At 40.0% G+C, this 23,379-nt stretch overlaps 1 protein-coding gene across 5 annotated transcripts in view; it reads right to left on the reverse strand.

Annotated features, from left to right (window-relative positions):
* lypla1 (lysophospholipase 1) overlaps nucleotides 1–23,379 on the reverse strand; it is a 93,017-nt gene that overhangs the window by 15,293 nt on the left and 54,345 nt on the right. For all 5 annotated transcript variants that reach the window (XM_043688340.1, XM_043688339.1, XM_043688338.1 and 2 more), the window contains exons 5-6: nucleotides 20,605–20,675; nucleotides 14,766–14,839 (exon numbers count right to left, since the gene is read on the reverse strand). In XM_043688340.1, the coding sequence (XP_043544275.1) occupies nucleotides 14,766–14,839; nucleotides 20,605–20,675 (145 nt within the window). The remainder of the gene's footprint in view (nucleotides 1–14,765; nucleotides 14,840–20,604; nucleotides 20,676–23,379) is intronic.

A 23,379-nucleotide genomic window follows, 5' to 3' on the forward strand; every position in this document is an offset into this window, starting at 1 on the left:
GCCCTAAACCTATGCACTCTAGGTCTGGACTCCCCCACCCCAGGGAAAAGACTTTGTCTATTTACCCTATCCATGCCTCTCACTTTTGTAAACCTCTAAGGTCACCCCTCAGCCTCCGACGCTCCAGGGAAAAACAGCCCCAGCCTGTTCAGTCTGTCCTTCTAGCTCAAATCCTCCAACCCTGGCAACATCCTTGTAAATCTTTTCTGAACGCTTTTAAGTTTCACAAAATCTTTCCGATAGGAAGGAGACCAGAATTGCATGCAATATTCCAACAGTGGCCTAACCAATGTCCTGTACAGCTGCAACATGACCTCCCAACTCCTGTACTCAATACTCTGACCAATAAAGGAAAGCATACCAAACACCTTCTTCACTATCCTATCTACCTGCGACTCCACTTTCAAGGAGCTATGAACCTGCACTCCAAGGTCTCTTGGTTCAGCAACACTCCCTAGGACCTTACCATTAAGTGTATAAGTCCTGCAAAGATTTGCTTTCCCAAAATGCAGCAACTCGCATTTATCTGAATTAAACTCCATCTGCCACTTCCTAGCCCATTGGCCCATCTGGTCAAGATCCTGTTGTAATCTGAGGTAACACTCTTTGCTATCCACTACACCTCCAATTTTGGTGTCATCTGCAAATTTACTAATTGTACCTCTTACGCTCGTATCCTGATCATTAATATAAATGACAAAAGATAGAGGACCCAGCACCGATCCTTGTGGCACTCCACTGGTCACAGGCCTCCAGTCTGAAAAACAACCCTCCACCACCACCCTGGAGCCAGTTCTGTATCCAAATGGCTAGTTCTCCCTGTATTCCTGGAGATCTAACCTTGCTAATCCGTCTCCCACAGGGAACCTTGTCAAATGCCTTACTGAAGTTCATATAGATCACATCTACTGCTCTGCCCTCATCAATCCTCTTTGTTACTTCCTCAAATAACTCAATCAAGTTTGTGAGACATTATTTCCCATGCACAAAGCCATGTTGACTATCCCTAATCAGTCCTTGCCTTTCCAAATAAATGTACATCCTGTCCCTCAGGATTCCCTGGCTTGTCCTTACCGCCCTTCTGAAACAGTGGCACCACATTTGCCACCTCCAGTCTTCCAGCACCTCACCTGTGACAATCGATGATACAAATATCTCAGCAAGAGGCCCAATCACCTCTCTAGTTTCCCACAGAGTTCTCGAGTACACTTGATCAGGTCCTGGGGATTTATCCACCTTTACCCATTTCAAGACATCCAGTACTTCCTCCTCTGTAATATGGACATTTTGCCAAGATGTCACCATCTATTTCCCCATATGATTGTCTCAGATACATTACTTGTAAATAGACATCGAAATGTTGTAACACCTTTTCAACTGTTGAATATTCTACTGAAGAACATTCAATTTCCTGGAGAAATACACGATAGGCCTTTATATCTTCTCATCTTCTTATTAGAGCACAGCACTGACGCCCACATCATTCGCATCAATAGGCACTTTGAATGGCTTCATGTAATTAGGTGTAGATAACACTAGGGCAGTGGTTAATACAGCTTTCAGGCTGTCAAATGCCTTCTGACAGTTCACTGTCCACTGAAACCTCTTGCCTTTCTTTAGCAATTCAGTGAATGGAGCAGCCAAACTGCTAAAACTTGGTACGAATTTTCAATAAGATCCGCTCTATCCCAGGAATCGTACGTCTGCTCTTTTTGTCGATGGTATAGGAAACTCCCCAATTACCCTTGTTTTTACTTTCTGTGGGGCCATTTGTCCATGTCCAGTAATATGGCCCAGGAAGGTGACTTGGACTTTGGCAAATTCACTTTTATCCAGGTTTATCATCAAGCCTGCCCCCTGAAGTCAACTGGAAAATTCTGATTAATGTTGCAAATGTTTCTTCCATGTATGACTAAAAATCACCAGGTTGTCAATATAAATTACATGATTGGATAATCTGAAAATGATCTTATTGGTAAGTCTCTGAAATATGGCTGTTGCATTTTTCATATCAAACAGCATGACTCTAAACTGATATAATCTATTCAGCTTTATGAAGGTACCTGCCAGTATCCTCTGAGCAAGTCCAACTTAGAAATCTAAATTGCTTGTCCCACCTTTTCAATTTAGTGTTCCAAGTGTGGAATCAGATATGCAGCAGCCTTTGTAAGTGCATTGACTTTGCAATCCTCTACATGCTGTGTATAATCTAGTTTTAGCACCGTTACGGTGGGTGAGCTCCAGTCACTGTAACTCACTTCGATTATGTTATCTTGGAGCATGCGTTCAATTTCCTTTTGAACCTGTGCAAACTTTTGCAGGTTATGCCTATAGGTATGTTACTTAATTGGAACAGCATCTCCTAAATCTACATCGTGCATAATTAGGTTAGCACTTCCCAGCATATTTCAATTTATCTCCCCATGTGATAGTAACAACTCTTTCAGGATATTTCGATTTTCCTCTGGAAGGTAACTCAATAATTTATACCAATTTTTGACAACCTCCTCATTGTCCAAGTTGAGGAATGTCCAATTCAGAATCCTCTGAACCTGGCTTGTCAATTTGTTACCTGAGAGCAAAATTGCAAGTTTTTGATTTCTCGTCTGCTTTCTGTTTCATTGTATGCTGTGATACTGACGTGCATGACATGTCTGGCAATATTCAACTGCATCCTTGTGCAGTCCAGGCCAGTAAAAATGTTTTTGTATTTTAGCTTGAGTTTTTCTCACCCCTAAATGACTCCCTACTGGTAGTTCATGCACCACTCAACACCACCTTTCTATAATCCACTAGCAATACAACTTGAATTTCTGCCCATTTCTTATCTGCCTGAATGTGTGATGGTCTCCATTTCCTCATTAAGACACCATTTTAAGATATTAGCACGCAGGGATACATTCGGATTCTTTTCCTGTGTATACCTTTTGATACAGCAGAAAGATGAAAATTTAAAGCGATTGTAACTCAGTTAATGTCTGCTTTCTCATCTATCTGCTCCTGGTTTGTGTCAACCATTTGATCAAACAGAGTCTCTTAATTCCACTTCAACTTTCTTATTTGTACTCTTTGATCTCTCCTGATGACTTTGCGAACTCTTTACTACATAGTTGGGAAAAATCCCAGGATGTGTGTCCTATAGTAGTTCAGATGCCCGAGTTTCCACTGGCTTTTCAATCACAGTAGGTAGCACTCCTACCTGTGAGCCAGCTATATCATTAGCAAGATCAAATTGCATTCCTGAAGCTGAGAATTTGTCCCGTACGCCTACCACAACTTCTCCACTCTTCACAGGACACTAACTTTACTCTACTTAATTAAGCGCTTCTTGTCTCACTGGGAATTCCCATTATTAGCACTTTTCTGGCAAAGACCTTCAGAAGTACATATCTCCTCAACTTTCAACATCAAAGATTGAGAGGATCCTGTATCTCTTAATATTGTAAGCTCTTTACATGCTGCTGCTGGCCTCTGAATAAGCTGTACCTTCACAGGTATATGGTTTAAGAGGATCTGGCACTTCCTCCTTAACCAACCTTCAACCAGGTTGTACAGTCTGGTGCAGATTTCTAGGCTTCACTGTGCTTTCTGTTACTATTCGAACAAATTTCACTGGCTTATCCGGTTTTCCAACATCTGGTTTTCCAGTGCGTTTCCTAACCCACCACTGATTTCATGTGACCTACTTTACTGCAATGAAAACACCGGAGTTTTTTAAACTTCTCTTTCCCCTTCAAGGGTTTCCCTTTTACCCTGTGGTAAGTTATCCTTATGATTTTCACCAAGATCTATCTTTCCCTTTCCATGCAAGGATTTCTCTTTTCTCCAATTTATATCCCTCACTGACTAAAACTGATATTGGAAGCCAAACTTTGATTCATGAACCAACTCAATCAGCCATTTCAACTGCTAATCTTGCCATTTTAATTGTGCTGTTCCACAAGTTCACATTACTTTACGAAGTGAATTTTTGAACTCCGCCAAAATAATTCTCTAAGAGTCATAGGTTTGGTCTATTTTTAATGCCCTTATCGACCTATCAAAATTACTTTGTTTCATCTTTTCAAATTGAAAGTAGCTTTGACCAGGGTCCCTCTTTAGATTCCTGAAACACTGTCTGTAGGCTTCTGCCACAAGCTCATAATGCACTTAAGATAGCTTTCTTCACCTCCTCATACACCCCAGATCCCTACTCTGATAGTGATGCGAATACTTCACAAGCTCTACCTACAAAGTTTGTTTGGATCAACAAAATCCACATGATCACTGCATTTGTTTAGCCACCTTTTCAAATGAGATAAAACAGGCTTCCTCATCCTTCTCATCAAAATTTAAGCAATGCGTGAATATATTCAAGCAGATCCTCACCAGGTCTTTGGCTAACATGAGTTTGCTCACCCTCCCTAAGCTTACCTTCAGTCTTCATCTCCATGCTTTTAAGGTGACTTTCCTGTCTAACTGCCGATTTTTGAAGTTCAAACTCCCTCTCTTCTTTTCTTTCCTGCTTCCTTTTTTCTTTCTTTTGCTTTTAATCATAATTCAAACAGTTTAATTTCTTTTGCCCTCTACTTGTCTTTTGCCTCTAACTCAGCTAAAATTCAATTGAATGTGAAGTAGCTTATCTCCAAAGATTCTGATGGCGTTCCCAGCAGATTTAAATGCTGAGCTATTGTTGTAATGATCTCTCCTTCCCTCGCGAAAGGAGGCAGCTCCAACTCCAGGTTGTCTGCTAATTCTGGCAGCTTGACCTTAATCGCCTTTCGTAAAACGCCCAAAGTCACTTCTTCCACTTCCACAAAACTCTTGCTACCCCAAGCACTGTTTAAACCAACTGAAATCAACACCCAGAACAAAAGACACTAACACCTGTCACTCTCAGCCTCCTGAAGAAGGGTTACACCCGAAACGTCAAATTCTCTACGTCCTGATGCTGCCTGGCTTGCTTTGTTCTTTCAGCCTCCTGCTCGCCTACTCGCAGCCTTTGAGTCCAGCAACTCTAATCCCAATTTGGAACTACAGAACAAATCCTGCAAAGAGCCCCAATCTGTTATGGACCAGGCCAGGCCCCCTCTAAACATTTCAAGAAAGTAGCCCGGACCCTGTCTTCACTGGTTGTTTTAAGGAGGTGTCAACGTGGATATTCTAGGAGTGATGCAGCTGACCCAACCACATAAATACTGTTTTGTTTAAAACTATTTGCAAAATTACCGAATGAAACAAAAGAAAATCCAAAAAAAAAACACCTAACCTAAAACCTAACAGATTATCCCAACTTAATGATGCTGTTCCAAATTCCTGCAACAATCCCCATAAACACCCCTTGCCACAAAAGATAAAATAAAACACAGGGTCTTACAGGAAAAATGTCAGAGAAAGAGGGGATCAGCATGGACCACTTCTTTGAGTCCTGCTTGCTAAAACCAAACCAGAGAAAAGAAAACTTAGCTGGAAGAACTGGCCGCTCCCCTTTCATTGTACAAGTGATTTTCTTTTAAAACTTGAAAGCCTTTTTCCTGAAGCAGTATCTGTTAGCTATAATCACATAGGTCTGGCTTAGATGGGTTTTAGAGCCAATCAGCAACTCTGCATTTATGACCCCTCTGAAATAAAAAAAACAAGGATGACATAACCTTGTTAAAGAAGCAGTGACATCACAGTAGTTACTGACAGACGCGCATGCAGTCTTCCTCTGATGTCTTTCCACAATCATATAGCCAGGTGGGACTGCTACCACTTGCTTCCATGCTCATTTTTTTATTCAAAGTCAGGTAGTAATAAACTTTTCTTCCTGCTGTTACATTGACTTGTGTCATCCCCAAGGACCTTTCCTTGCTGCATTCTATTACTCATTAATATACTGCCCATTACCAACATTATCAAACCAAAAATGTCAATTTCCTCATCCATATTAATGACAGCTAGCTCAATTTTCCTTTTTTGATTAATCAGTTCATTGTTTGCAAACAGAAGGCTGCTGGTTTGAGACTTAGTCGTATTTTCTTCCAGTTAAATGTTGGAAATACTGAGCCTAACATTTTCAGTTCCACTTTTGAACTCTTTTCCCTAGCTAGTGACTCCAAGCCACCTCTGCTTGTAGCCTCCGTCATATTTGGCCACAGATAAATTTCTGACCCCAAATCTAGCCATCAATACCACCTCCTTCCCAGCCTATCGTCAACTCCCTACCTACTTTGGGTGAACTCCTCAATGCCCGCACTCTCTCTCGATTTGATTATCCTAATGCACATTTCTGGCCAGCCTCCCATATTCTGCAAACTTGAAACAATCCAAAACCTTGCTGCCAGCACCCTTAGTCTCAAAAGGGACCCCATGGTAGGCTCATTCAGACGCTCATTGAGGCAGTATGGGATACAGGGAAATTTGGCTATCTAGATACAGAATTGGCTGGCCCACAAGATCGAGTGGTAGTAGATGGAAAATATTTGGCCTGGAGCTCAGTGACTAGCAGTAAATATTACTGGGATCTGTTCTGGGACCTCTGTTCTTTGATTTTTATAAATGATTTGGATGAGGAAGTGGAAGGGTGAATTAGTAAGTTTACTGATGACATGAAGGTTGGAGGAGTTGTGGATAGTGTGGAGGGCTGTTGTAGTTTGCAATAGGACATTGACAGTATGCAGAGCTGGGCTGAGAACTGGCAAATGGAGTTCAACCTGGAAAACGGTGAAGTTTTTTATTTTGGAAGGTTGAATTTGAATGCAGATTGCAGGGTTAAAGGCAGAATTCTTGGCTGTGTGGAGGAACAGCAGGATCTTGGGGTCCACGTACATAGGTTCCTCAAAGTTGCCACTTCACCCTTATCTTTTGCACTCATCTGACAGGCTCTTCCATCATGGAGGATGGAGAGATTTGTGGAGCCTCCTCCTCTTCCAGTGAGTTGTTTAAATGTCTACCACCCATTTGAGACTGGACAGGACAGGACTGCAGAGTTCAGATCTGATCCATTAGTTGCAGGATTGATTAGTTTGCTCTATCACTTGCTTTTTTTGGCATGAAAGTAGTCCTGGTTAGTAGCGGTTGACACCTGAGTTTTAGGTATGCCTGGTGCTGCTCCTGGGAATCTCTCCTGCATTGTCCATTGAACTATGGTTGATGGTAATTGTTGAATGGGGGATATGCCAGGCCACGCTGTTGCAGATTGCATTAGCGTCTGCTCCTGTTGATGGCAGACAGTGGCTCCTGGATGCCCTGCCTGAAGTTACCAGATCTGTTCGAAACCTGTCCCATTCAACAGTGATAGTACCACACAGTACGACAGGAGTATTCCCAACATGAAGCTGGGACTGCATTGCCAAAGCATCACTGTGCAGTAGTCACTCCTAGTGATAGTGTCATGGACCAAAGTATCTGCAACCAGCAGAGTGGTAAGGATGAGGTCAAGTACATTCTTCCCCACTTATTGATTCCCTCACTGCCTGCTGCAGAACCACTCTTCGTGGTGGATACCAAAATCCCTCATCTGAAATACATTTTACACCCTTGCTACCTTCAATGTTTCTAAGTGTTGGCAAAGTACTGATTCATGAGCTGAAGGAGGACAATCAACAGATGGCTTCCTTGGAGGAATTACATTTAGTACCCTCATCTAAGTCATTAATATATATTGTTAATAGCTGGGTTGAAAGCATGGATCCCTGCAGAACCCCACTTGTCACTGGACGCTATTTGGGAAATGTCCCATTCATTCCTACTCTTTGTTTACTACCTGCCTGTCAGTTCTCTACTCAAGGCCGTACATTACCACCCAATCCCATGTGTTTTAATTTTATGCACTGATCTGTCATATAGGACCTTATCGAAAGCCTTCCAAAATTCCAAGTGAACCACATCCACTGGCTACCCCTCATCAACTTTGTTTGTTGCAGCTCAAAGATTTTCAATAGATGTGTCAAGTAATGATTCCCTTTCATAAATCCACACTAACTCAGCACAACCATGCCACTATTTTCCAAGTATCAAAAGTATTGATAAATATTACAAAGTTTTTATAATGGTCTCTGGCATTTTCCTTATCGACAGCAGGCTAGTTTTCTTTTGAATGTTTTAAAAAAACTAGTGGGGTGGTTACCTCCGAAGTAACGGACTTGGATGAATGCTGTAAAAAAAAAAAAAAACAACAAAAAATGCTCGTACTGAAGAACGGGCCTTAGACATGTACACCTACTTGACAAATGGTTAGTGTGGCTTGACAGGGCATAAGAAAATAGTCTAAACAATAATCCACACAGAAACTGACTTTTTCAAAGTGATAGTGAGCAGTAGTGATAGGGAGAAATCAAAAATGATACTCGTGTCTCTTTGCAGAACCATCTGGCCATTGACTATTTGCTAGAGACACAGGGTGACTGTGTCTTTAATTCATGCTGTAAAGTTTTGACTGCAAACGTTATGCGGACCACCAGCGTTCATATTGATAAGACTGTTGAGCGTCCTTGATGGGGTCGGCGAGACATTTGGAAAATGGCTGTAAGCGGTCTAGAATCCATGGTTGACCATAGCCTCATGGTGGGGGGAGAAGAGGAGTATGCTGGGGCTGTTGGCTAAACTGTTCAATTTGTCCTAATGGCTGACGGGAACTTGTTGCAAAGTACTAAAGTGCTGATGGCTGCACAGGTAAGATGAGAGGCCATGGAACAGGTGGGTTCCTGAAGAACTGTGTGTACGTGACAAAGAACATGTAATTGGGGGTGGGCTTCTGAAGAACTGTATACATGGCAAGGAAACATGTCACTGAGGGTTTAAAAAACTGCTGCACTTTTTGTTCAGGGAGAGATGGCATGGTCAAAACCCACGATTAGAGTTAAAGCCACGCTGTTCCTCCCAAAAGGTTTTGTTCAATAAACTGTATCCGATTCACTGCTAAATTCGTATTTTAGCATTATTTTTACCTACAACAGGGGTTATGTTAGTGACCTTTCAATCCATAGGAACTAATCTGAAGTGTACTGAATAATGAAAGATTACCACCCATCCATCCATTATTTCTTAGACCACATTAGTAGATTATTGGCCTGGGTATTTTTCAGCACTTCAATCAAATTAACTTAAGCTAATTTTAATACGAAACATGGTTGACCGGGAGTAAACACATATTAGCTACTACGAGTATGACAGGTGAGCACTTTTAGAAGTTTGGATGAGTTCAAGTTTACGGAGGATGCAGAAAAGATCTAGACTCCTGATATAATCTTGGCTGAAATGAAAAGGAATACATAAAAAATTCAATAGTAGGCTTGAAGCAGGAACAGAGACAGGTCAAGTTGAGAAGATCGGAATCAGAATCTTATTGTAGCAAAGTTATGAATTGGCTGGCTCAACCCAGGGAGGTGATTCGAATAAACATCAAGGGCCAAGAAGAATAGTTTGGAATAATGGCCCACAACACTTACTCCTTCCCCAGAAAAGAATGATTCAACATTACAAAATGTCACACAACTGGTCTAAAGAAAGCAGCAATGGAGAGGAAGAAAGATGCAGTGCAAAGAAAGAATTGGATATCACCACTGTGCAAGATAAACTCAAGGGTTGAATTTTATGAGGCACTGTGGTCCCCAGTCCCCTTACTCATACACATGACTAAGAGGTTGAGATGGAGTCCAATTAAGCAAAGAATGGTTGCCTTGCAGGAGAAGAGAAAGAAAACGGATAGACTGCGGGGATTAATAGGCCCACAAGCGGGAGAGAATGTCAACCATCTGATCTTCCCTGCACTGCACTGCACCCCCCCCCAACTCAATACTTAGATTCTTAAAGATAAAAAATTGAAACTACATATTCATGAAATGTTCAAAAATATAACAAGTCTGAAACTATGCAGACATTCAAAGATAAGGACACAGTAAAAATGAGAAGCGCTGGATCCAGCCTGTTGCACAGCAGCAGCCAGTCCAGTGGCAAAGACACTCATTGAGACACTTCTGAATAAATCTTATTCACTAGCACATCTGCAACCATTCCCCTATAGCATGCTGCATGTGCTCTTCAGTGTTTGCAAATGTAACACTTTCATACACCAGTAACACCAGAACAGTGGCCATGGCCAATGCTGCTTGCATAGGCCATCTTTCCTCACAACAAACCAAGTAACACACCAAGTAAAGACTATCATCAGGGTTGGAGGGGCAATGGAGGCCCATTAAGGAGGGACAACCCCACTCTCCCAGTAATGAGTCCTTGGTGGAAAATAGGTCAGGCTGACTATGAGGAAAGCTATTCCCACTGCTAATTAAATTTTGGTAGTAGTGGGAGAAAGGCCACTTAAGAGCTCAGCTGGCCCATGACAGCTATCCCAAGATGTCACTTACTGTTAATAAAATTGCAACAGCAGCAAGGTCAAGTAGACAGGCAGCAGGCAAAATGCTCTCTGCTTCCCAATCCACCAGGAATTTGGTAACAGAATGAAGATGGATTTCAAAGAGTTTCATTTGGAAAAAGAACAAGGGGGGGGTCAAGGATAGAATCTCCGAATTTGAGCCGCACAATTAAATAGTCAGTATTACTGTCAAAAATGCTGTCAGGGCCTTATCAACCTTTGCTTAAAGCATGAACTTAGGCAACTTAAAAGTGGCCCCAAAGGAAGAGAATGCATTCTCAATGTTAAGAAATAGGTAGCTTTATATATGGGAATACCTAGTTTGACCCACTGAATTAGGTTCCTACACTTTCATTTCAATTTTTCTCATTTGATCAGGTACTCTTCATCAAATTATTCTCCCACGGTACAATACAGTATTGCAGAACTCAATCCTATCCTTACCCAAGATCCATAGGAACACTTTTACAGGAATTGCAGAACAACAGATTGGAATTCCAGCAGCAGACAGAAAGAAAACAATTTGCGTTTCAGGTCAATTCTCTCATCAATTCAGATAAAGGTCATTGACCTGAAATATTAAGTGTCTCTCTTATCCCATGCCAATTAATTATTCCTGGAATTTCCTGTTTTAATTTCAGATTTTCAGCAATAGTGGTATTATGTTCTTGGATGAATTGAAATCTTACCCATCCATGTTATATTAAAGTTTACATTAAGATCAAACTCCTGTTTTTGATTTTAATATTGTTGCAAAAATCTAGTTGATTAATTGCGTTTTAGAATATAAATTAATTTTAGGAATTAAAGTTTTAACTGTAGAATAATGAAGGCATTTGTTTGAAAAGCTAACGAGTAATTGGAACAAGTTTGAAGTTAATTACAATTAAAAGTTGACCTATATTTAAGTAGAAGATATTTGAAACTTGAATGGAATCAAGTTTACACTTATTTCAATAGAATATTTAAATGATATTTGTGTTTCCCAGATCCAAAGGAGATATAACCAGGTTGTAAACAAGAGCTCCTTAACGAGGTCAAAAACTTGGAGTGTGTGTAAAACACGATGGAGCTGTATGGTTTGAAACCAAGAACTGACTGATGGCAAAATAAATTTCTTTGCACTTTCATTTGAATCATCTCAGGTCGGCAGAGAGGAAGTGATTCAGGGTGCAGTCTTAGTTAAAACTTTCCTAGTTTTATTCGAAGTGTTTTTTGCTGAAAAACAAGCAGCTTAGATTGGGAACAAACGTTTTGTGTGGGTTGTGTGAAAGAACTTACATGGATTTTCTTAGAGCATAATGGAATATTGTAACATTTAAAAAAGGTAGATAATGTATTGCAGCTCCTAGATTTGACCACAAAACAGAGACTGAACCTTATTGGGAGATTTCACAACACAGAGGTCAGTATGAGCAAGAGGTTGAAGGGGATTCATAAGTGCAATGCAGATAGGGATAGGGGTTCATAATTGCCCTGAAGCAGTCATTTTAGTGCTACAGAGGAACTGAAAATCAGAAGCAGAAACAGCTGTAGAGTTCACAAAGCTGAAAAAGAGCTGTCTGCTGTTAAACTGGCAGTTGGAGCTAAGAAAGACCCATGAACAGTGATATCAACTGGAGATTGGAAACATGCGGTGATTAGATGCTTAGAATGTAACCTAGTAAATCTAGTGTGATGCAGTCACAGGAAAACAACTGATCAAGTGGGAACTGAGTAATCATTAGGGCAGTCAGAATCAAAACTGCTGAAGGAAAATCAGAGGCTACATCCTCAAAAGAGAGATGAGATGAAATCCCTTGAGAGCAAAACAACTGCAAACAAACAGTTTACAACTTGGTAACATCCAAGGAGGTTGGTGAAAAATTCATGGAATCTGTCTTGGACGTGTATGCTATTAAATGATCAGTTAGTAGAGTGTTCAACCGCAGTGTACCCATTAATTATGCTTACCTCATGTTAATTCTGGATGCTAACAGTATAAAGGCAGATAGTATTTGTTACTTTGTCAATTATGATACAATAAAATTTGTTTATTTTGAACAGTGGAATCTTATAGCTTATTTGCTTAGTGAATGTCTGGAATTTCAAATTTTGTCTACATAAACAAAAGTTACAGACGCCTACTTGGATCTGAGCAAAGTTTTGGTCATTGTCCAGATACCTAACAAAATTGGGCCAGTCACTGAATGAAGGGGGCCTAAGGAAATTAGTTGGTCCGGTCAGCCTTGGAGCTGGAATGCAAACTTTACAAGGAATGCAGGTGCGGCCTTGAACTCAGTTTGGAAATATTGAGGGGGAAGGCAGCTGTAAGATTTACCTGTGAAGTTCAAAGAAATTTACAGTGATCCACAATGAGCCTCATGGCAGAATGCCGTCAGCTTGATTAGTTAGTTTAAACAAATATATGTAGCTATGGGAGCAGACTTGGGAATGGAGAGTGGGTTGCAAATGCAGGACAAGAAGCTTAAAAAAAAGTGCACAGTTGAGAGATTAAGGAAAATTGGAGCACTGACTAACCAAAAGCTAATGGAATGGGCTCCTTAAATCTTGAGCACCTTGTAGAAAACTGAAATACTGAGAATTCAAGTAAATTTTGAAGCACTGTGCCATACCTTTGAGTCAGACCCAGGAAAAATGAATGAATATTCAGGATTTCGTAAGACAAGGGAACATTTGGGGGAAAGTAAATATTAGAATTGAGTTTGTAGCACAAGTAGTTATAAAACTATTGTGTTACATTAATGATGCTTGTTTTACTTAACTTATATAGTCATACAGCACAGAAACCTGTCCTACCAATCAATTTTGAACAGTACCAAACCAAACCAAAAGTCGTCCCACCTGCCTGCTCCTGGCCCATATACCACCCAACTATTCCCATTCATAAACTTATCCAAATGTTTTTTTATAAAATGTTATAAATGTGCCCACATCCATCACTTAAAAGTATAAATGCTAAAGTATAAAGCACTTCCACACGTGAACCAGCCTTTGTTTTTGTGTACTGGTTTAGTCTCCTTAACTGAAGACTACATTCTGGCTACTGTATTGAGGAATTCGGTACATCAAGTATAAATCTGGTGGAACAGTTCTGTAAAGTTCTGGGCATTGGAATTTTCTTTAAATATTAACTATGCTTAACAGGATGATATACATAATGCATGTGTGCATATTAAAACAAAAAATTCAATAATAACACATAAATGCTTCTATCAGAAGAGGACCTGAAGGTATCAATTGCCATTTGTCACCTGATTCTATGCATTCCAAGGTTTTCTTATCCATTATTTTCAGCTGATAATTTTATTTCTGCACAATAAATATTAAAATCCTGGATGAAGTTTGTTTTACTGCACTTTTCCCATGAATGACTGTGAAATAAACAAAGTTACTTTGAACATGTCGAATAGATTGATGTCGACTACCCATTGGTAACTTCCATATCCATTCACACAAAGCTGCAAACCAAACATTTACAAGCATTGAAAAATTCAAATAATCATGATTCAGCAAGTTGTGGTGTGCTCAGGTATGGACCTTTGCCTCTTGGGATGAGCACAAGACACTTCTCTACCTATTTTAGTTTCTATGTTATTCATACAAATTAGCATCTTCAGGATGGTGGGTGTAAATAAAATCGAGATTTTAACAAGCATTCCCCCAGGTTTGTGAAAGTAACTTGGATTCAATAAAAAAAATTGAGAAATTATAATTAATTAGTAAAGTCTTTGGAACTCATCTCCTACAGCTGGTAAAAGCAGAGTCTGAATATTTTTAAACGCAGAGGTAGGTAGATTCTTGATAAGGAATGGAAGGTCATCAGGAAGTGTAATTCATATCTTCACATCAGAATATATTTACAGAACAGTAACTTTAGAGAAATGCACAAGGTAATTTATCATCAGCATTGCTTAATTCCCCCCAAAATCCTCAACCTATATTGTGATAAGAATTGCTACCTCCATTCATCAGCAAATGTTGCCAACAAAATTTTAAGATCTTTCAAGTTTTGCTGAATTCACTCGGTTACCAGGACTTAATATTCTGAACGGACTGATAGGCACTTGAATTGTGCAAACAATTATGCTTACTGACAACATTGGAATGTTGTTAAATTGACAATCATGTCACAGACTAGAGAGTTCTAAGAATATTCCTGATTGATATTTTTGAAATATAAATGCTAAAGTATAAACCACTTAAATGCACAGAGAAAAAAACTATTTAAATTGGCAATGCTGAAAATAATGTGAAAAACTGCTTCATGTTAATATAAAGTTTGCAAAAATTAGGATTCATTCTGCTTCAGATTTTGTCATGATCTTCACTAGACACACTATAATAGAAATAAAGCTAATTTATTTTAATAATCAATCAGTCATCTTATGGTAGAATGCAACGCCTTGTTCATAAGCATGAAATACATCACCTGAGAAAATCCTCCCAAAATAATTCGATGGGACGGTATTCCATTCTTAACTTCTAGGTCTATCATTGCTTTAACTGCAAAATAAATGTTAACAAAATTAAACATATCATTTACGCAATGCACAGAAAATGATGCAATCTATGGAAGACTATGCATATCACTTTCATTTTTAAAATTTTAAAAGCTCATCAACCTCTCCCACTTCTAGCTCTTAACCTCAAAAAGAAGCCTTGAAAAATCCTCCCTCAGCATTACCTATTACTACAGTGAAAACTGTGGTAAAATACTAATTTACTGTTTTTGCCATATGTGTTCTCTACTATTAATTCAGTCTTTTGAGGGACCAACATTAACTTTAGCTACTCCGATTACAATCAACAGTCTCATTTCTACATGCATCTTATTCCCAGTTTATACTTCTAGTTGTTGGTTCCCGATCCCTTGTATCTTAAAACCTTCCAAACCACACTATTGAATGTAAACCATGGAGGACACAGACCTCATCCCTGTTGAGGTGTCACTCATCCTTTTTGAGTAGGTGACTCTAGTCTGAGGACTGATTGAATGACTCAAGAATCTCAAGTCACACGTTGATTCCATATTCTTCTTAATTTGACAATCATAGCATCTTACTGGGAATAATCCTGTGTTAAAACCTTTAGAGTTCCTTACGAGAAAACTTTCTTCCAAGCTCCTGGAAGTTTAATAGTAGTATTTCAATATTTTTCCCCATTGCTGTTGGTATCAGTACATATTAAAACTGCCAGCTCAGGCTTTTCTCTCTACAGAATGCTGTGCACTCTCTCTATGGTGTCCTTCATCCAAGCACCAGTGAGGCAACACACTATGAGGCACTCACAATGATTGTTGGAGTCGTCTGTCTGTCCACTATGCAATCTCCTATACTAATTGTATTTTATTCTTTACTATTATCCACTCTTCCTCATAATGAAACCCCTTGCTCATTGGTGACAGGTATAAGCGACACTCCAAGGAGGAAATCAATCCCCACAGCCTTCAATGCTAAATACCAGTATGTGAATAACACTCACTGAAGACTCTTGCACTTCCTGCCTCGTCTTACTCTTCCAAATAGTGATCCATCTGCTTTCCTAAAGTGCATGCTCATGCATGTGTACATGTGTCTCATCCCCTGGAATTTATCCATGTCTCTAGGCTTGCTGAGAGCTAATATCTTAGTAACTATACCTAAATCAATTAATATGATTATTTTAAGCTGCAAGTTTAAAACTTGCAAAGTAACACAGACAAAAAAAACTGAAGTGCCAACCAATACTTACTTTCTTTTGGATAACATCCTACTTTGACTTTTTGTTCCCGAAGCTAGTCAGTCCATTCCCAAGCACAATTGCATTTAAGACCACCAGCACGGTGGGGGTTTTGAAGTGGGGCAAGTAAAGACATCAACCTTGTTAACTGAGCATGCTGAGGTCACTAGGCAACTAAGGAAGTTAGCTTCTGACTTCCCAGGAACTTTCATGGCTTTGGGTGGCCGTTATTAGGAACTTCCTGAAGATGATTAGCACAGGGTTTGCATTGCGGAAGCAGCTTTATTTGATTAAACATTGAAAGCTTTGATAAACTAATTGAACGATTAATTTTAATAATCAACATTAACTTTTTCAAGAGGGTGGTGAGTGTATGGATTGAGCCGCCAGAAGTGGAGGAGACAAGTGCAATTACAACATTTATAAGGAATCTGGATGGGTATATGAATAGAAGGATTTAGAAGAATATGGGCCAAATTCTGGCAAATGGGACTTGATCAGATTATTAGATTAGATTAGATTAGATTACTTACAGTGTGGAAACAGGCCCTTCGGCCCAACAAGTCCACAACAACCCGCCGAAGCGTATACCACCCAGACCCATACTCCTACATTTACCCCTTCACCTAACACTACGGGCAATTTAGCATGGCCAATTCACCTAACCTGCAGATTTTTTTGGATTGTGGGAGGAAACCGGAGCACCCGGAGGAAACCCACGCAGACACGGGGAGAATGTGCAAACTCCACACAGAGTCGCCTGAGGCGGGAGTTGCAGACTGGTTCAGTGATGCATGTTCAGTGCAGACTGGTTCAGTGATGCATGTTCAGTGCAGACTGGTTCAGTGATGCATGTTCAGTGCAGACTGGTTCAGTGATGCATGTTCAGTGCAGACTGGTTCAGTGATGCATGTTCAGTGCAGACTGGTTCAGTGATGCATGTTCAGTGCAGACTGGTTCAGTGATGCATGTTCAGTGCAGACTGGTTCAGTGATGCATGTTCAGTGCAGACTGGTTCAGTGATGCATGTTCAGTGCAGACTGGTTCAGTGATGCATGTTCAGTGCAGACTGGTTCAGTGATGCATGTTCAGTGCAGACTGGTTCAGTGATGCATGTTCAGTGCAGACTGGTTCAGTGATGCATGTTCAGTGCAGACTGGTTCAGTGATGCATGTTCAGTGCAGACTGGTTCAGTGATGCATGTTCAGTGCAGACTGGTTCAGTGATGCATGTTCAGTGCAGACTGGTTCAGTGATGCATGTTCAGTGCAGACTGGTTCAGTGATGCATGTTCAGTGCAGACTGGTTCAGTGATGCATGTTCAGTGCAGACTGGTTCAGTGATGCATGTTCAGTGCAGACTGGTTCAGTGATGCATGTTCAGTGCAGACTGGTTCAGTGATGCATGTTCAGTGCAGACTGGTTTGACAAGCTGTACCACTCTAAGACTATGACTCTTGTTCCAGACCTTAACTCTACATTTGCCCTGGTCAGTTAGAAGATTTGATAATTTAGGGTCTTCACAATCAGCAAACATTTGCCCAGAATGTGATCAGTTTCCCTGGTATCCCATCTCTATACCTGTCTCTCAGGTCAATAAGCCACACGAAAAAAATGCTTCATGGTAGGTTAGAGGCAGGAACTCGACACAGGTTCACGCTTCCGACTTCTGCCTTTGATGACAATATTCAGCCCCCAATGCATCCACCCTTCAATTTCTTTGCTTGGTCTTGATCACCACTCACTCCTAGTCAGTCATGGGCCTCCTCTCCAACACTATTTATTCTCCACAGTTTTCTGAAAGTGTTTCATGGAATGCTCCATGTAATGCACATCTAAGAGGACAGATGGAACCTCAATTTAATATCCCATTTGAAATAATGGCACCTCAGAAGTGCAGAATTTCAACGCCATGCACTGGAGTGTCAGACTGGATTTTATGCTCAAGTCTTAAGCTAAATTTGAAACTTCTGACTCAAGAGGCAAGAGTACCAACACTGAGCCAAAATTAAATAGCACCTTCACCCAGATTAGCAAAACAAACTGAAGACATCCACAGCAAGTAGTTTTTTTGAAGAGCAATTAACTTAAGTGGTCTAAAATGGCTTTTAACAAATACCTTTTTGTTTAGTACACAGAATAAAGATGGGCATTTCAAAATGACATTATCTACGCATTATGGATGTATTATTTAGAAAGATGTTAATAATGCATTTTTTAAAAAAAGTTGCAGTGTATTCCAGGAACCCATTGACACAGAACCTCAAAATGACAAGTGACTGCATGGTTTTATTTTCCCCATAATGCCAACCAAGTAATCAAACATTAGAAGCAATGTGTATTCTACAGGGCTCAATTTATTTTTTAAAAATTTCCCAGAGTACATTACAAGTGGAGATGGTGGTATATGCAGAGGAAGGAATAAAGTAGTTTTAAAAAGTCTGGAAGCATATAAGACAGCAGTGGTCTTGAATCAGAGCTGCAGAGAGCAAAGCAGAATATCTTCAAACTGAATAGAAATGCAAGAGAAAGCATTGGACAGGAGTCCAGGCTAAAAAAAACCAATAAGGAAACAATAGCAGAACAAGCAGGTTCAAATCACGAAGGTAAGTCCTTGAGGTAGAGGGGCTAGGTACGAACAGAGATAGATGATGAACTTTGCAAAAAGGCAAAGTTAACACACTGTCCTGGAGTAATTGAAGCTGCAAGAGGTTAACAGGTACAAGGGGAAAATTTAGGTTCACACAAGATGCTGAATGTTATACAACACTAAACTTATCCAAAAAAGCAGATATGGATTCTGGTGGGTGTGGTACTAAAATAATCTTAATAGTAATAACAGTCAACCAAAACAGTTTGACTTTTAAGCTCAACAGGCAATGACAAAAAAAAGCAATCATTGAAAAGATGACTATGCTAATGGAGCTTAGGAATTTTCAGGCAATATGCTCATAGATCCTGACCCCCATGCTCATATATGATATTAAAATGAAAGGTAACAGGGGATTAATTCTATCCTGATTTTAATGCTGAAGAAGCCCTGCCTGAAGAAGGGCTTATGCCCGAAACATCGATTCTCCTGCTCCTTGGATGCTGCCTGACCTGCTGCGCTTTTCCAGCAACACATTTTCAGCTTTAATGCTGAAGTGTCAAGTTGATACCATGCAGAGTACTAAATGTACAGAAAACTGCAGAGACACCTTGGCAGATTAGAGAAAAAGATTTCTTACACACTAGATGTTGACAATCATCATCTTTAAAATATCTTAAAAGAAAACCTTCATTAAATAACTGTCTCCATAAAAGACTGACAATTACAATGTCGACATGTAAATTGCCCTTTAAGCCTTGAAAGTTTCTCCAAAAACAAGGTACACCTGTCTACAGAGTATAAATAAGGTCATCAACCAGCATGTGCGTTGGTGTTCGTCATTTTATTCTTCATTAAGTAGTGTCTATTCTGCAGAGAATTTTAAAGATTCCCATGTAATTTTGCAACATAGCTCACATCGTCTGCTTGATCCCTTGCACCAGTTTTACAAGTATAACTCAATGTGTTAGGTGCGTTAGTTAGGGGTAAATATAGGGTGGGTTACCAAAAGAAAAAAATTGGGTGGCACAGTGGCTAGCACTGCTGCCTCACAGCACCAAGGTCCCAGGTTAGATTCTAGCCTCGGGCGACTGTCTGTGTGGAGTTTGCACATTCTCCCCTTGCCTGTGTGGGTTTCCTCCAGGTGCTCCGGTTTCCTCCTACAGTCCTAAGATGTGCAGGTCAGGTGAATTGGCCATAGTGTTAGGCGCAGTAGTCAGAGGGAAATGGGTCTGGGTCTTCGGAGGGTCGGTGTGGATTGTTGGGCCGAAGGGCTTGTTTCCACACTGTAGGGATTCTAAACTAATAAGTAATTACCAACCTATGAAGTGAAGAATTGAAGTTGACAACTAATGCAAGTATACACTATATCTTGGCCATTTATTTGGGGGCATTAAAATTACACACTGAAAATAAGTAAAAATGTGATTTTTCAAGAGATAAAGGGGCTTTCTACATCCCACAATCTACAATACTCCTTATGCTGGTAAACAGTGAGGTAAGCTAAGGTACAATGCCTTGCCAACGTAACACTGTTTATTAAACAAATAACTTGGTAGCAATATCTTACTACAACCCTGTTAATCTAAAGAGTTGCAAGTTAATTATTTCATGATAACACATTTGGACCTTAAAAAATTTATTTCATTTCATGGCCATTTTCTTTTTTTAAAGACAACATGAAATATTAAAGATTGGCAAAGAGGAAAAAATCTGTGGGTGCGCCAGAAAATGTGCAATAACAGTAATATAAGTAAGAACACTGATGACTTAACAGATGGCAGATGAGCAATATAATTTTTTAATGTTAGCCAGTTCTAAATTTTCAGAAACAGTTAATGGATGAAACAGAAGTTCCAATTTAGTCTAGCTCTAGAAATTCTCAACATGGGTATAAATTATTTTATCAACATCAATTTTTCACTTAATTAAAGTTAGACATAAGAGGCTGTACACACTTACCACTTTCTGCTGCATTTTTTATTCCACCTTCATCTTCCACAGAATCCACAGAAAGCCCAATGATATCAAACCTACAAAAAAGGAATGTTTTATTGACAAATTTGAAAATAACTCGTTTTTGATTCAATTTCAGTTCTCTCAATTTGGGGAGACAATTATGTTTCTCTCTTCTTTTGAGAAGTTGCACATTCTGATTATTACTTTGTATTCTCAAGTGGACTTGGTGGGGTTGTGTGTGAGTGCGCGCGTATTTTTGGAGGGGGGGGGGGGGGAGGGGAAGTTGTGTGGAAGGAAGTTAGTTCAAGGTTTGCATTAAGTTTTGTAGTTCGGGTGCCAGTTGACGTAGTTGTGGGTATGTTCGCGAGCTGGCAAGTTGATTTTCACATGTTACATTCCTTGCTAGTGCTTTGGAGCCTTCTGTGAAACATTGCTGTACTGTCTTCTGGAATTTATTTGGTTCCGTTCCTGCTACTTCCGGTCGCAAGTTCCAGTTGTTTGTTGTAGTCGCCAGTGTATTGGGTTTAGATTAGATTACATTACAGTGTGGAAACAGGCCCTTCGGCCCAACAAGTCCACACCGACCCGCCAAAGCGCAACCCACCCATACCCCTACATTTACCCCTTACCTAACACTACGGGCAATTTAGTATGGCCAATTCACCTGACCTGCACATCTTTAGGACTGTGGGAGGAAACTGGAGCACCCGGAGGAAACCCACGCAGACATGGGGAGAACGTGCAAACTCCACACAGTCAGTCGCCTGAGTCGGGAATTGAACCCGGGTCTCTGGCGCTGCGAGGCTGCAGTGCTAACCACTGGGCCACCGTGCCGCCCACGGTGGCAATTTCCTCTCTTGCTTCCCACATGATCCTACGATATATCTGTGTGCGTTCTCGATTTCTGTTCTCTTAATAATAAGTAGTGTCGTCCATGTATCCGATCAGAATTTAGGTTGGATTTGTGGGAAGGCTGTTTGTCCCAAGCTTTGCATCATTGCTTCTGCTATGAGCCCAGAGATGGGTTAGCTCATAGATGTTCCATCGATCTGTTCATATCCTTTTAGTGTCGTCAAGCACATGTCTAGTAGTTTGGGTATGTAGTCCTTGTTGATAGGTTCCCTGTCGTGTTGTCTGCTCTGCTTGTCCAGGAGGTTGGCTATTGTCTCTCTGGCTAGAGTTTTGTCAATTGAAGTGAAAGGAAGTCAGTTGAAAGAGTTAAGTGTGTTAAACTTTAGCCATATAAAATCAATAATAAGCAAAGCTAAAAAAAGTCATGTGAAAACTAGTAAACCAGGCATTCAGAATGTTTACTAAGTAGAAGCTACACTATCAGAGGCCTTGGAAGAGAATTGACAATGCCTACGAAGTGTGTGAGAAACAAAGATAATGTGGTGACATATGGATATTGAAATATGGAATTGTTGTGGTCATACTGGAATCTGTATAAACTTGAAGTTGTTCTGTATCTCAGCAGACAGTGAGCTTTAACTTTGGTACATTAAAATTTCCACTCCGTATAGAGTGTGAAATACAATATTATCGTTCTGTTTACCTAAAGACCATGTTAATTTCTCATGTTGACCTCCATAATATCTGCCACCCTTACCTGACAGGCCTTCGTGAACTAGATATAATGATAAATTCATGGTCAGTGATACTAGAATGAGGTTGACATTCCAGATTTTACTAAATCAATTTACATTCTACCAGCTGCTGTGGTGGGATGCCCCCCCCCCCAACATTCATTCTTTAGTAAGAATTCTAGATTACTGGTCCAATTACATTGCCACTATGCTATTGTCTTCCACTTTGTTCCATTAGGCCAAACAGGGTAAAAGCAGCAGATTTCTTTTCCTAAAAGGGACAGTGAACCAAGATGAGAATTTAGCTTTATACTCACCATACAAAGTATTTTTATATTCCAGCTTTATGGATTTAAATTTCATTAATTAGTGTTTTGGGATATAAACTCATGTCTTCCAACATTTGTCTGGGCTTCTACATTATTAACCCAGTATTACCACTACCCTACCATTCCTGTATCTTCACAGTCCTGACTTTATCCCTGGGATTGTGGAAAAGCATCACCAGTCATAAGTTACTTATTAATGGGTTTCCAGCTTCTGTTTTAGATTATATCGGATAAAAAAGAATTTGCATTTCTTGAGCAATTTCATTATCACAGAACATCTCAAAGTGCTTTGCAATCAAAATATTTCTCAAGTGTAGTCACTGTTGTATACCAACCAATTTGCCCACAAAATGCTGCCATAAACAGCTACATGATTGAAACTAAAAACTGTCTGGTCATTAACAAAATGGATGTTGACTGAAGGATAAATATTGGCTATGACAGCAAGGATAGACCCCTGCTCTTATCTGAAGTACAGTCAAGATCTTTTATGCTCACCACATAATGAGGATGCTGTCAGCTTAAAACCTTACCCATAGGGAAAAAAATGGGCCCTCCAACAGTGCAGTACTCCCTCCATACTGACTGTAATGCCAGCCTACAGTTTTATGCTCAAATCTCTGAAGAATTGAACTCAAACTTCTGACTTAAGAGGAGACAACATGATAAACTGATCCATGGCTGGAAACAAAGCAATAGATTCAATTAAGTTAGGAATACTATGTCAGATGGAGTTCAATTGAACAGGTTTGATGCCATTCAGATTTGAAAGTTATTTTCTGAACCAGCAAAGAAACATGGAAATCCAAGTAAAGGATCATTAAAATCAAGCAGATAGGCAAAACAAAACCTTGAATGAATCA

This window comes from Chiloscyllium plagiosum, chromosome 4 (genome assembly GCF_004010195.1).
Source record: "Chiloscyllium plagiosum isolate BGI_BamShark_2017 chromosome 4, ASM401019v2, whole genome shotgun sequence".
NCBI classification, from domain to species: Eukaryota; Metazoa; Chordata; class Chondrichthyes; order Orectolobiformes; family Hemiscylliidae; genus Chiloscyllium; species Chiloscyllium plagiosum.